Source organism: Simochromis diagramma, unplaced genomic scaffold (genome assembly GCF_900408965.1).
Source record: "Simochromis diagramma unplaced genomic scaffold, fSimDia1.1 OVJJ01000685.1, whole genome shotgun sequence".
Classification (NCBI taxonomy): Eukaryota; Metazoa; Chordata; class Actinopteri; order Cichliformes; family Cichlidae; genus Simochromis; species Simochromis diagramma.
Window position 1 is genome coordinate 13,852,974 of NW_024387477.1, and position 14,796 is coordinate 13,867,769.

A 14,796-nucleotide genomic window follows, 5' to 3' on the forward strand; every position below is an offset into this window, starting at 1 on the left:
TTCAGGTCATCACATTTTTTATATCTTGTAAGCACAAAAGAGCACCTTTTTAAATTCATTTGTTTTATTTTGTCTTATTTTGAATTCCTGCTTGATTCTTGCTTTTTTTGTTGCTATGATTAGCCATTTGTGAAAAACCTCCATGTGCAACTGATGTTTGTTAAAAAGAAATTGTTAAAATAATACATTTCAGTTCATTCTGGTTTTTTGTATTCAAAGTATAGAAAAAAAAAATACTGAATGGTTGATTTGAATGAGTATACCAGTGCAATTGTAGGCAACATCTATCTCTCTCTCTCTCTATATATTGTGATATTCGATTTTCCTCACATCACCCAGCCCTACCTGATCCCTGACGCTCTTATCGGGGTCAACAGTAACAGCACACAGGGTGGGCAGGATACGGGCAGCAATCTCCGTTACACTGTAGTAGTTGTGTGTGGCCGCAAAGCCCAGCACGCCAGCAGAGCGCGACGCAGGGAACGGGTCCTTTGTGGCTCGAGAGAAGGCAGAAATCAGAACGCGCTGTCGAGTCTGTGGACAGCAAGACAATTAAATTCTTTACCGAGCACTGATCTCAGGCTTTCTGTTTTTTAAGTTTTACACAGTGATGCAGGTCTGCCTTACCCCAGCGTTGAGGTAGGAGGCGATTTTTCCCAGGCAGACGGTGGTGTTGCATCGGATTGGGCCTTGTTCGTCTCTAGCCTGGAGCCGGGCAAAGTGACGCATCAGTTCCTGGTTAAGGTTGGTCTCATTTAGCTTCGGAGCCAGCAGCAGCATAGACTGGGGGGAGGGGGAAGAGAGCATATTTAGGATGCTATCTGTCATGTACTATATGTATGAGATAACACCTGTTATATTGTGCTTGTGTTTAATTGTGAAAACTACCTTCACAGTCTGTTCCCTGATAGCAGGGTTTGTGTCTGTGAAGCCGTGAACAACATGAGGGAAAATCTGGGAATTCACTGCAGCCTCATTCAAATACTGAATGAACTGCTCCATCTGAGAAAGACAGAGACAGAGTTAGGGTGAGTAAAAGATAAATGGTTTTATTCTTTAATACAGAGATAAAAACAGCCGGACAGGCATGTGATTAAACAACTGTTTGTTATGTTTTACTGTTCTTTTAACCAATGTTTCTCTTTCCATGCTAGAAATAACATACCATAAAATTAAATATGAACTCTATATTAAAAAAGTAGAATAAATAAGAACACCATCTCGGCAATATTCACCCTAATCACTGAAAAAATCTCTGAAACTAGTCAATATTTAAAAAGAACAAAACTGTTTTGTGCAGAACTTGTTTTTAAAATCTTACACATGATGTAAAGATTACCTCTGCAAGGAAAGCAAAAGAATATTCCACACCTGCTGCAGAAGTCGTATCCTCATAGCTCGGTCTGTGGAGGAGAACATTTTCACAATGACAGGGATGATTTTCTGCTGGTACTCTTCTGCTGACAGAAATTTTCCCACCTAGAAAAACAGAGGAAGAGAGAGAGATTGAAGAAAAAGAAGTGCACAGATATAGCTACAATCATGTCATTTTTCAACTTGTCTCGAGAATGATTTTACTGATGATTATTGTCTGCTTCACTGTCTGTTTCTAATTAGGGTCTAAAGTCGCCTCGGGAGTTGGGATTTACCTTAAAGAGCGGTGTGAGGACGACAGCGCCTGCATTGCCAAACTCAAAGGCGGTGAGCAGCTGAGGCAGGACTTTGTGCTTACAGAAGTCTTCAGGGAAAGAATCGAGATTGTCACTCAGATCCTGGAAGAACTGCTGCTTCTCGGCTGGCTCCTTGATCTAGAAAGGATCGTTTTAAAGAGATCATCTCATTTCTGCAATAGATGATTGGACTAAAGCGAGGCATGGTGTCCAGATTAAACTTGTTTAGCCAAATGACATCAATCTGTTCAGGATTTTTGATTAATTTCAACCTCGGTTTTAATACTTCATGCTGTGACTTGACTAGAATGTTTTTATTGTAGTTGTAACACAAACAAAAGTCTGTGTAAGACCTGAATCTCTTCCAGGAAAAGGTTGCTCTCCACAAAGCTGCTACTCAGGAATCCCCCTGGGGCTCTACAGTTCTGGAGAAACCGGGCAGGGTTTGGCCGAGTCCGGGGGTTGGCTCCAACCAGCTCACAGTAATGGGGAACCAGAACCTTGGGGATCTGTGGGAACAGAAAGAAAAAACAAAACAAAAAAAAAAAAATAACTTGACTTAGTACAGTTTATTGTATTTTTTTTTTTCTTTTCATATGACGAAAAAAAAAAAAAAATCTCTTCAGCTGTCAGTGAGCCTATGAAGCAACAGCACTAAGACTAAAGCTCGCAACGAGAGATCACATTTCCTTCATAAGACCTTCTCCTCGCAGGCCCCTTCATATCTTAAAGACCTCATTAACACACTATTCTGACAGAGCACTCAAAGCACACAGGATGCAGAGCCTTCAGCTATCAGGCCCCTCTCTCATAGAACATGCTCTCTACTTTAGGATTGGGCTTAAAACATAAATTCTTGAAAAATCTTAAAATTAGGGTTGGATCAGGTGACCCGGAACTATCGCTTATTTATGCCGCTATAGGCTCAGACTGTTAGAGAGCTTCCCATGATGCACTGAGCACTTCTCTACTCCAGTCATGTTTGCAAGCCATTAACTTTTGTTTCCTCTTTCCTGTGGTTTATCTTTCGTCCTGTTTTCACAGTTTTTTTTCTCCCTGGTGGCACCAAACGCGGGTTCATATTAGATCATCAGATTCTTGGGTTTCTCTCCAGTTGATCTTAACCATGACATATGTATTATTTAAGGGCCCTGCTATCCCACTATATGTTCAGTTTATTGTTGCTGATTCTTTACATAAGCAGAATCATGTAATTTCCTTTAAACAACAACCATCATAATCTAAATATTCCTAAAAGCTGCATTTTTCTTAAATAAGAGCATGCACTCCAAGGAGCAAGGACAATATTTAATCATAAGGTTTTTGGATAAACAGCAATTGAAGACACAAACCTTTCCCAGGGAACGGAGGGAAGAAGTACGTGGCAGCGGCCCGTTGAACACCTCCCAAATCAGGCAACCTAGTCGCCACACCTCTCCTGCCCTGTAACAAAAATACACACAGGTCAGTGCAAAAGGGTGCAGCCAAAGCGCATCAGGTAGTTTTTCTCTAAATGTCACACTCACCATTTCTCTCCACTGCTGTTAGACATCTCTGGTGGGTCATATTTCTCCATGTCTGGGTAAACTGCCTTTGGTGCAGGGAGCGAGACCCCACTTGGGTCTCCCTGCTCAGGGGCCACATGGTCGAGGGCTCCTAGCTTCCACTCTCCAGCTCGATCCACAAAAACAGCCCATATGCCCAGGTTGTTATGGAGCAGATGGCAGTCATTGATGAGAAAACTCAGAGCTTTCTGTAAGCAAACAGAGGAAGAGACGGTGAGAGACGACTAATAGAGGACAGCTGCCACAAACACCTCAACTCTCCTGTCCTTACCACTATCTGGTGGAGTCCCCATGAGATCTCCAGTTCCCCAACACCACCCTTCTCTGCCCGTGCCTTCAGATGGGCTGCCAGGGGCGTAACCTGCTCAGTAACCAGGTAGAGGCTCTTCTCTGTCTGTAACAACCACACCAAGCTCATCAATCAACTAAGAAAGGAAAAAAAATAAAAGCAAAACTATACTTCAAAACTATTCTATGTCACTGCATTAAACAGTAACTTGACATAGGAAAACAGCTTCTCCACAACAGTTTTTGCATTTATCTATCATATGCACAGCACATTTATACATCACAGCATTTTTCCATCAGATCTCTATTAAAAACATGCTATAAATTAATACTAAATTTACTGAATATTGGAGAGTTCAGATCACAGATATTTTAGAAGAAAAACGAGCAATAGATATCTGGACTTCACCTCCAAGGATGTCAAGGAGTGAGTGAATGATGATCCACAGAAAGAAAGAGAAAAATGATGAGGGGTATACAGCGAAGAGAAGCAAAGAAAATAGAGGTCTACATGAGTGAGAGATAAGCAGATTTCACAGCCAGAAAGGTCAAACAATATGTCAGAGAGAGAAAGAGAGGGAGAGAAATGATATTAAGGGTAGAGGAAGACTATTAAAAATAGATCTGGCCTTTACTTTTGAAGAGAATGATAGGCATCGATGAAAAGGTTAGTGGTACAGCAAGCAGAGAAAGGTTGGTCAAAGATAGGGAAGTGAAAAGGAATGAACAAACAGAGAGGTTGTGACATGATGACACTTGTATAAAGGGGCTGCTCTGAGCTAAAAGTCGGCCTTTAACTGGTTTTAAGATGACTTTATCTCCTCACTTCTCTTCCTCTTGCTCTTGTCTCACTAGACTCTGTTTTTTAATCTGTCACTCTTCGTGGTTTTCACGCTTTCTCTCCTTCATCTGTTTACAGTCGTATCAGGAGTAACGTGGATGGCCGTTACCTGCTGGATGGCGTTCCGTTCAGCTGCTGTAACCCGGCCTCCCCACGCCCCTGCCTGCAGTACCACCTGACAGATAACAGCGCTCACTACAGCTACGACTACCAAGCAGAAGAGCTCAACCTGTACAGCCGTGGCTGTAGGCAGGCTCTGACCGACTACTACATGGAGATGATGAATTCAACTGGCCCTGGTGTGCTGTCAGTCATCCTAATACAGGTGAATAATAAAAAGAAAACCCAAACAGCTGTTTTATGCTATTATTGTCATGCTATTCTATAATTCTTCTTTGAGTTCAGAAAGGAGCGCTGAAATTATTCTGTACACTCACACACACAGACACACAAAGAAAGAAGAAGCAAAAAACAGAATTTTAAATGATGACTGTCTAGTGACGCACACACTGCCATGACAACCGACAGAAGGGAAAAGCTCACTGGTTTACATTGATTTCCAACTTTTAATCAAACATGCACTTTCATTCCTTTGCAAAATGCCAGCATTGACAGCACGTTTAAATAGCCAAACTAAGCCTGTAACAGGAAGCTTTTCTCATATGTTCAACACAGCACTGTTATACGCTCCAACCAGCCAATCACACAGTCTAAACCGCAACAGACCAGTGGCGTGGTTTTTCTAGTCCACTTTGGCATGCCAAGGTATTAAGACATTACTTTAACAAAACCTGTTCTGAATCTGAACAGCAGACAAAAAAAAATGATAGAGGGAGCATGAGATAATACTAAAAATATTTTGTACTCCTGCATCACCACTACATTGTTGTCCTGAAGTCTGCAGCAAATTTTCAGTCAAAACTGGATCTCACACTTTTGGGAAAAAAACTGGACAAAATTTGTCTAAGAGACTATATGAAAATGATCAGATAGATTTAATTTAACTTTTAACTTTTATAGTGATTTGATTTTGAAGAAGCTTCAGATTGCAAAACCCAATATGAAGGTTGGAAGTAAAAAAAAACCCCTCATGATTTCTCCAGTTTTAAAAAAAAAGAAAATATAAACATAACACGCCTTCTGAGATAATAATTCCCTCCCAATATGGTTTATGAACATCATCGCTCCAAAATAAGTGTAAATATTTTGAGTGAAATCATGTTTATGGTTACAATCCTAAAGAAAAAAAAATTAATAATGCTGATAATACTTCCACAGTGAATTCAAAATCAGAAAAAATGTGTATAACTGTCTCTCACATATATAACACAGTACAAGCTGTCAGAATACATCCACACAAGCTTTTCAGCTGTACAGAATAAAAGTCCTTCAGAGTGTGATCACCCAGCAGCTTTAAAATTACGTGATTTATTAAAGTTGATGCCTCTATTCGTTTTTTTCGTGAGCTTACGAAACCCTTTGACCATCTCGTTTTGTGATAAAAACTGTCTACGAGCACAGATTTTACACCCTGATTTCACAGTATCTTTATTGCTTCTTTCTCTGCAGATGTCAGTGCTGGTGAGCCTGAGGTACTTGCAGACGGCTGTGGAGGGAGCCACAGCTCTAGAGGACCCCGAGGGTGAAAGTGTGGGTTATCTCCTGGAGAAGGGTGTGAAGGAGACCTTTGAGGATGTTAAAGCGAATGTCCTCGACATCTTGAAGTTTGCACAGGTTGACCCCTCGGCCGCCGAAGGATCCCCCGGGGCTGAAGACGCAGAGAAGGCAGCTGATAACACCACGGAGAAGGCAGCCTCCCCTACTCCCTCCCCTGCCAGCTAAAGGGAGAAATGTTTTTAAAAACACAAGCTCAGGGGGAAGAGATGGGAGGGGGGAGGATGTGTCAGTGCTTTTTTTTGTTTTGGTTGTGTGAGTTGGGTGGTGGCAAGTAGGGCACCATTTGGGTTTTGACACATTAGGCTTGATTTATGTACCACCAAAAGCAGCATCTGCAGCTCCCTCGCACATGGCCAAAACAGGGCAACACACAGGGAATCTCATCAAGCCCTGCACAGACACCAAACAAACATCTCCTCTGTGCAGGACATCATGTATGTGTCACCGTCTACGAATCTGTTCAGGAGATGTGTAGTACATCTTGTTGTGTCTAGAAAAGTCAGTTTAAACAGGTTTAGCTTAAACACGAAAACATATTTAACAATTTTTTTTGGCTCAGATTCACAAGTTCATCCCATGTGGACTGTAACATTACTCCCACGGCTGTAGTTTGTACTAATCTGCAATGAAATGCTTAGGAACCTGTTAAACTGGCAATGCACATGAATTATATATTAAAAGTAGAAGTTTTTAACTGCTTTGTAGTGTCGGCTTCCTTTTGTACATGTCCTAAAACAGAGGCACGTTTGAATATGACAATGGGTTATCTGAGTCCAGCAAGGAGAGTTGGATTAAGTGTGCGTGTTTGCGTGCATATGTGTGTGCGGTGCCCTATATGAAGCTGTCATCGTGTCTGTTCTGGCAGCTCTGAAACAATCTGATAATCCTGGCACAGTTAATCCCAGAACTGCTGCACAAGCAGTGTCAGCACACCCTGACAGCACACAGGAACACACTCTGGCATAAACAGCACACTGATGCAACATGTTGGAAACTATTTTACAAAGACTAACGGTCTATAAATCCTTTTTGTGGCAAAACATATTTATATATACAAATATGGTGATCTGTCCAAGCTGCAGGTATATCCAATGTGTGCTCAATCTTCCTAAATAAAACTGTATCACAGACTATTTTCCATGAATGTCTTATTTGATTCCAAATATATAAGCATCTATTTAGTGGCTGCAGAAAAATAAACGTTTTCTTTTTCAAAAAAAAAACAAAAACATCTTGAAGTGTAGCAGAGATTAACAAAGGAAGCGTTACAGTCCATTTCTCAGCTCTGACCTTCAAAGAAAGTGTATCATAAAACCTTAAATTGGATCATAAAATTAATACATTATTAAAAATCATGGAAAGAAATTTCTAAAATTTGCCTTTTGCTCATCAGGCCTTATAAAATTTCCCTAATTACATAAAGAAGAAGCCTTGTGCGGACCATTAAGGGTGAGACTGTACAGAAACTATGATAATAATGATTTGCACATATCTTCAGATCACATACATCTTCTAACAGCTTCCTTTTGGCAGCTTTTCAATGATATCTTTCCCTTGGTATCTTTTTTTGAAGCCTGTGTGCAAAACCCACAAAGAATCCACTATTATGCACATCCACTCTCCATGTCACGCTTTGATAAAGCATTGCACAATAAGAACAACAAATCATCACTCTTCTTTATAGCAGGCTAAACCTTGCGTCGTTGACAAATACAGCTTGAGTTCGAAAATGTAACAGCCACTTCAGGAACTAATGATAAAACATAAAGAAACAAACAAAAAAAGTCAACCACCATCATTTTAACAGACACTTTATAAATAAAGAACTGAAAAAGCACTAGAGTATCATAAGTCCTACAATGCCCACCACCATCAGATGAGATGCATGGATAGGATCAATGGGAATGTAACTTAGTACATTTACTCAAGTACTTTACAGAAGTAGTATTTCTATGTATTTTTTTATGTTGTGCTACTTTCTGCTTCTGCTCTATTTAAGTCTCAGCTGCCTGCCTTCGCCAGCCTTATAAGGAAAGATCAGAACTCACTAGAATGACTGACGAAATGTTTCTCCTCCTGAAAAGGCAACGTCCAGATGAACAGAATGAGCTTTCTGCGATTTTCTTACCTGGATTATTGAGCATGCTACTGTTATTGATCAGCAATACACAAGTAATTAAAATCACATCGAGCTGCAGCATTTAAGAAACAAACATTTATAACTAGTATTTACATGAATCTGAAGAGTAGACATAATGAGAACATTTTACAGTATACAGTATATAATTTCTAATAGGGACGTTTTTACTTAACTTTTAGTTTAGTTACTGTTTTTCCACTTTGCAAAACAAATATCCAGTAAAAAGAAAGAAAGAAAGAAAAAAGCTATGTAAATTCTTGTGCAGCACTTTTCACGTAATAAATCACATAATAAGTAGAACACAGGGCTGGACATGGACCTGAAAGTTGTGCCACGTGTTTTCTGCACTAATGGTTTCATTTTCTGCTTAAAAATACTGATTTCCTGTGGTCCCACCCTGCTCTGCGTTCGATCAACCCACCTAAAGAAATCCTAGGAACGCCCCTGTCCATTTACTTGCACTCCGCCATCAAAGCCTTGACAGATGAAGGCTTATACCGCAGGTTTAGACAGCTATAGAACGGAAAATACTGCAATGCATTATACACAGCAGCTAGCTCAAAGTAAGGAAGCCCACTTCCCCTTTGATGATGTAATTAATAATATGTGAAAGCATGAACTTTCCTTTTGAAGCACCAGAGGTCACTATTGCACAGTGCTTGGAGCGCAGCTGAACGCATGGTGAACGTTAGAGACACTAAACCTCTGACAACTTCAAATGGAAGCCTTCTCATTTTTAACACACATTAGATCAACATGTCATGTCTAAGGTCAAAACAAGGCGATACTGAGGCAAATAATGGCGTAAAAACACACATTTAAGGTAAATGTGCACATAAATACGCAGAGGAGGAAATAGGCCTAATATTTCACCTCTGCGAAGTTAATGTCCCTTTTTTGCACTCTAGTGTTTTGCGGTACTCAAGAAAAATATTTCCGTGTTTGTGTGTGTTGTGTGGAGTTTTGAGGGTGTGTTTAAAAAAAAAAACCCTCAACATGTGCGTTTTGAAAAATTCCGGTGTGGTTTTGCAATGAAACTGACACACGCAGTCAGAGAGGAAGAGACAGCAAACGAGGTAGAGGGAGGGGAGGAAGGGCCGCACAAATGTCAAACTACTTCACTTGACGCAAGATGGATTCTCTGTCTCTGATTCATTACATACACCTCGTTGGTGATATTCTTTAATTAGCTGTCTTCTGTAGTGTTTCACAGCCCTCGTGCCACAACAATGGAGTCCAGCATTAAGGAGATAATAGAGGAATTCATGGAAAGTGCGTTGGCGCAATGGGTACGTCATTTATCATTTATCACTTTGAGTTAGAGAAAAGGTCATCATTTATAGAGGCGCAGAGGTGAGAATAAAACAGGAGGGTGTAAAACGGTGTGAAAAAAATTACAAAATCCGACTTAGCCGGTGACCAACTCTGTAGTAAAGTCTGTATAATTTCAAGTCAGAAAGCTTGTGAAATTTTTTAGACCAGTCTGTTTTCCAGTTCCGTTCGTCAGAATACATATAAAACTTGAATAAATAACACAAACAGCCTCGACCCTGCCTTTTTTTTCTGTTGTGTACAGAAAAGCAAACACTTCTCCTTTTGGCAGCTTCCCTCGCCTCTTAATAACCAACTTTTTCTCTCCCAGCTTTGACACTTCCGTGTCCTTGGGCTGCTTCTGATTTCAAAATAGTCATAGAGTACGTGCTCTCTTAAACCAACTACAGCTGTAACACACTGAATTCCCAGCTGGGGTTTCCACATGGCAAGTCACCAAGTCTCCCCCTTCTGGTTAATGATCTCTGCTTGGATAATGTGATCACTAAGTCTTATAGGGATGTTCTCATTGGCTGTTGTTTCCCCTTTCCAAAGAGGGGGCTGGTCAGATGTCAGGTTCAACAGGTCTTGGAAGAGGTTTTTTTTTTTTCTTCGGACCACTTCAGCAGGTCATTTTTTCACTGATATGAGATTTTTCACCCTGAAGGGATCCCCTGCCACCCAACCCAGTTGTTATCCTCCGCATCTCAGTCTCCTCTGTATCACCTCATCAGCTGAGACCAACTCTGGCTTGTTACTTTGTTTACCTACTGTGCAGTTTTTAGAAGGTGCAGGTGGGAATAAAACTCATTATATTGCAGTTTGCATTGGCACAAGTCGTCTTAGAAGCGCGCGAGAGAGAAACCTTGGCTGCAGTCCTGCTTGGCTGGCTGTCGCTGTGAAGTGCTTCCCAGTGTGAGCGCACAGATCCCACCTGTTCGGACAGGTGCACAGACTCAAGTGACTTCCTGTGTGAAAATTTTCCCTTAGCCCATCTCTGTGTCTATTTTCTGCTCCTGTGCCGGTTCTTCCTTGTCTTTGGTCACCACACAAGATCATCTCTATCTGTCTCTCATAGGTGCTGCTGTTTGAGAATATGGTAGAGAGTGAGGACGGTGCACCTCACTACAGCCAGTACATGGAAGTGAACTCTGTTTCGCAGAGCGTCCGAGACCGCTACCTGAGGCTGACCAATGGGATTTTCCTCAATGAGGTCATGAGGGTCATGTAAGATTCATCAACATTTTCTCACTTTCACTGCTTCCTAGCCGTGGACACTGCAATAAACGTGACTATTAGAGAGGGGGAAAAGATAACTTGATAAACTTTTGCAAACTTTACCCAGTCAGTCTGCTTTTAAATGTAATAATATAAATGTAAAATAATAAAAGCACAAGTTCTCATTTGTAAATGGAAAATATAAACCGTTCAACCTTGCAATTAGTTGCAAAAAAAGTGCCTGTGGCTTTTATTGGCAATCTCAAACGCTGAAATGTACACACAACCCATTCTTAGCTTAAACTCCATGGCAGCTTTTTTTTTGCTTTTTGAGTGAAAGCCATTAAAAAGCACTGAAATTGGGCACCCTGGTGGCCTGGTGATTGAGATGCTTATGTAACTTAAGTGAAGTGAGTTAAGGTGATGGACAGTGTGTGGGATAATAGAAAGAGTGCAAAGTGACCTTGTGAGCAGCTGTGTCCTGCCAATAATTTTACACCTCTCTTTTTATAATATGGAGAAAATGCCTGTTTGGATGGATGGGATTTTTTTTTTGTTGCAGTAACATTACTGACAACTGGAAAAAAAAATCAACAACACCTTTATCTGTATGCCTGGAAGTCTTCCCTGCTTCTATAATGGTTCTTGCACTGTGCATGAACCACAGAAGCTTTTTTAATGTCCTGGTTTCCTTCTGGGTTGTGGCCGCACAGTTCGTACGTTGTAATGATGTCACTTAAACAAATAAACAGTCACATTAATAATAGAAAGAGTAATAGGAGGACACTATATTAATATATAATAGGGCAACAGGAGAATAATTTAAGGGCTCTAGATTATTTTTTTTGTTGCAGTGTTTTGAGTGACCACTGGGACGTATTGGCAGTGTGGTATTTGCATCCAGCCCTTTTACATCCATACAGCTATTAAATAAAGGCAGATAATTCCCTCAGTTTAATGTTTTGCACTAAAATACTTCAGCTTAGTTTAACTGACAGCATGACTCAAGGGACAGAAACTCGAGTGAGTCTTAATTTTGTGATATTTAATGCGGCACCATCACTTTTCGCATCCACTTTGTAGTTTTTCTTTGATTTATGCGCAGATATCTCCCAAAATACCAACCCTCACTTTGTGTTTGATGGTAATTTAAGAACCCTATCATGCTAACTGGTAAACATTTTCCCTTATGCTTTATGGTGTGCCACAGCACAGCATCAGAGAGGTGCTAACATGGTTGCAAACACTTGGTATTGTTCTTTTTCTTTTGCATGAAAAGTGATGTAACATTTATCGCACTCGGTTTCATAACCTCATGTTGTTTTGCAGTGCGTGTGTGTTAAAGCACAATGTTCTGAAATTTCTAGCAAATTACAATCATGCCATCCTATAAGCCATCTCCACTGATTCCCTTATCTTCGTGTTCAAGTTTCAGCAGGAGAAAACCTTTTGTCTATTAACTGGCAAGACAAGATCTTAGGCAGGATTTGCTCAATGGCTGATTAATTTGGCCCGACCTAAGCCACATTATTTCAACAAATAATTGCATGTGGATTCTCACTGCCTGCTTCTCAGACCTCATTAAAATTTTATTCACTCTGCTTAAATGCACTGTTGCATAAGAATTTCTCATCTGGAGAGAAATGTTGCTGGGCTGTTTGATCAAGCTGCAGTGTGTAAACCACTGTGTGTAATTGTGTGTGTGTGTGGTTTTTTTTGTGTGTGTCCACCCAGAGATCCAAACCCCAAGGTGGAGCGGCTGTACAACAGCGAGAGAGATGACCACATGCTGAGAGTCCAGAATTTTTCTATTTTAAATCGACACCTGCGAGCCTTCTACCAGGTAGGGGAGGGTGATGGTGGTGAGAGAGGGGGGTGGGGATGAGGGGAGGTTGGTGAGATTCTGTTAGATCAAATCATCAAGACGGAAATCAGGGCAATGTACTGAAAGGCAACAGAGCCTGCACAGGACTTCTCCTGAGCTTCACATTCCCACTATAACAAGAAGAAACCCATTAACGGTATAGTCCATTCAGGCATGGCTGTGATAAAGAAAGAAATTTTTGAAAGCTATGAGGGCAACCACAGTTTTGTTTTTAGCTCATATTTTTATGTAACTGCATTTTGTGCGCTTTTTAATTTTAGAACTTGGACAGATGAATACTTTTTGCACAGTATTCAGAAAACAAAAGCAAACCCCACACCTGCATCGCGTAGTCTTCTCAGTGAAGCTCTGGACATAATTATCTGGACAAAACTGTTCAAATATTGGCTCATTAGTTGCTGCTGGGTTGCCACAAAGCAAACAGCTCCTTGCAGTGTAAAAATGAGCACTTGCAATGCTGAACCCCCGTGAGGTTTGTCGTCTGCCGCTCGAGCTACAGTGTCTCTTCGCCCGTTGTTACTACAGCTTTACCGTTCTGCTTCACTGTGCTTTTTATTAGCCTGTTTTCAGAGGCAACAGGAACCTGATTTCAGCCAGAAAGCTTTAATAAACTGGCTTTATACGCTACCTGCTCAACTTCAAACAGCAGGCACAGTTAGAGACTCGGCAGTGAACATAGCTGAGCATTTAACATCTAGAGCACCAGGTATTTCCCTCAGGTGTTAGCGGAAGCCTCGGGTCAGCAGAAGCATGACTGCAAAATGCTGATGATGCAGCTGGATGGTATAGCCTCCTAATGTTGCATAAAAGTTCATCTAAACTGGTAAAATGTTAGAAGATTTGCAACTGTAAATGCCTAAAAAAGACATTTGGTATGAATTTATTTTTATTTTGCAATCTTAGGTTCTTTATGAATAAGCACCAAAACAGTGCTATCACTTGTGCTGTAAAATCAGGAATCTTAACTCTAAATGTGTTTGTGTTTGAATAGATAGTTGTTGCATGTATGATTGCAACAACTTTGATTGCAAGATAGTTTGATGCAATAAAGCAGCTGTTGGTTAGTTGAGCTCATCACAGTGGCTGGAAACCTGTCTTTGCTGCAATTTAAGTTTACTAACACATAATTATTTTTGCTGTATAAAGCTTTCAAAGTCCAGCATCCAGCTAAGCAACAGTCTTCATATAGGGATTAAGAAAATCGAATATGTCAGTTAATGAGCTGGTACTTTCTTTTTTCCCCTTTACCTTGTTTTTTTTCATGCTATGCTACTCTGGTGCTAACTTTACCCCGGCAGCTTTTAGCAAGCAGACATGAAAGCAGTATCGATCGCCTCATCTGACTCTCAGCAAGAAAATAAATACATGTTTTTCCCAAAATGTCAAACTAATTCTTTGAGTTGTTTTTCTGGAAGTTTCATCTCTGTAGCTACATGCTTCAACAAAGCTTAATTGGGTGGTTTGATACCTTGTGAAACTGTGGCATTAATATCTCAGCAGCAGGACAAGTCATTACACCGAGATAGCGAGGCAAACGTGTGACACAGTGATACAGGCTGCACGGTCATTTGTAAATGGTCCAGCTCCTATCTTGAATGGCCCCAATCATTTCTCTAGAATTTCAAGAACAAAAAAAGTTTTCATAAACACTAGTGTGATGGCTTCTTTTGTGGATGGACTAAAATGACTCCCAGCTTCTCATTACGAGAAAAAAAGTCTTGTGAAAGCGCCGGAATATCTTTCTAAAACATGACTCACAGCCACACAAATGGCGAGGGAGACGGGGTGATGGCAGAGGGCCGGAGAAGCAGTTTTCTAGCTGCAAGGTAGTAAAAACAGAGGACAAGATGAGGCTCAACTATCACTCTTAACACTAGCAATATATTGCTTGGGGGTATTGTGGAAAATTTGAAGTGTATGCACAGGGAGGCAGCATATTAGCACAAGAGAAAAGATGAAACAGAGAATATTCCATCCGCAGTCGACGTGTCCTTGCTTATTATCAGGCAAATGGGGTGAGAAAAAGTGGAGGAGTGGTGAGCTGCATTTTTTAGCTGCTGCTGTGGTTAGAGGTTGAGGAAGGAAGGAGACTGAGAATCTATCAAATAGCCCACAGTATCATGCATTTCATAATGTGCATTCACATGCGCCGTTGGCATTTGAGGAAATGACACAATTCTTCCAACCCCCGGAGGATGATT

The 14,796-nt window shown here is 40.8% G+C and overlaps 3 protein-coding genes across 3 annotated transcripts in view; 2 read left to right on the forward strand and 1 right to left on the reverse strand.

The window, feature by feature from the left end:
- Nucleotides 1–3,774, reverse strand: part of scyl1 (SCY1-like, kinase-like 1) — an 11,402-nt gene extending 7,628 nt beyond the window's left edge. Inside the window, exons 1-9 of the mRNA XM_040015485.1 lie at nucleotides 3,507–3,774; nucleotides 3,197–3,423; nucleotides 3,023–3,113; nucleotides 2,024–2,179; nucleotides 1,650–1,808; nucleotides 1,372–1,479; nucleotides 889–1,002; nucleotides 628–783; nucleotides 346–534 (exon numbers count right to left, since the gene is read on the reverse strand). Of these exons, the coding sequence (XP_039871419.1) occupies nucleotides 346–534; nucleotides 628–783; nucleotides 889–1,002; nucleotides 1,372–1,479; nucleotides 1,650–1,808; nucleotides 2,024–2,179; nucleotides 3,023–3,113; nucleotides 3,197–3,423; nucleotides 3,507–3,653 (1,347 nt within the window). The 5' untranslated portion in view covers nucleotides 3,654–3,774. The remainder of the gene's footprint in view (nucleotides 1–345; nucleotides 535–627; nucleotides 784–888; nucleotides 1,003–1,371; nucleotides 1,480–1,649; nucleotides 1,809–2,023; nucleotides 2,180–3,022; nucleotides 3,114–3,196; nucleotides 3,424–3,506) is intronic.
- The window catches only part of rom1b (retinal outer segment membrane protein 1b), a 9,047-nt gene extending 2,515 nt beyond the window's left edge, over nucleotides 1–6,532 (forward strand). Inside the window, 3 exon segments of the mRNA XM_040015488.1 lie at nucleotides 3,903–3,950; nucleotides 4,443–4,689; nucleotides 5,934–6,532. Of these exon segments, the coding sequence (XP_039871422.1) occupies nucleotides 3,903–3,950; nucleotides 4,443–4,689; nucleotides 5,934–6,206 (568 nt within the window). The 3' untranslated portion in view covers nucleotides 6,207–6,532.
- A 2,717-nt stretch (nucleotides 6,533–9,249) lies between these two features.
- The window catches only part of ccdc88b (coiled-coil domain containing 88B), a 66,129-nt gene continuing 60,582 nt past the window's right edge, over nucleotides 9,250–14,796 (forward strand). Inside the window, exons 1-3 of the mRNA XM_040015756.1 lie at nucleotides 9,250–9,470; nucleotides 10,571–10,719; nucleotides 12,445–12,553. Of these exons, the coding sequence (XP_039871690.1) occupies nucleotides 9,411–9,470; nucleotides 10,571–10,719; nucleotides 12,445–12,553 (318 nt within the window). The 5' untranslated portion in view covers nucleotides 9,250–9,410. The remainder of the gene's footprint in view (nucleotides 9,471–10,570; nucleotides 10,720–12,444; nucleotides 12,554–14,796) is intronic.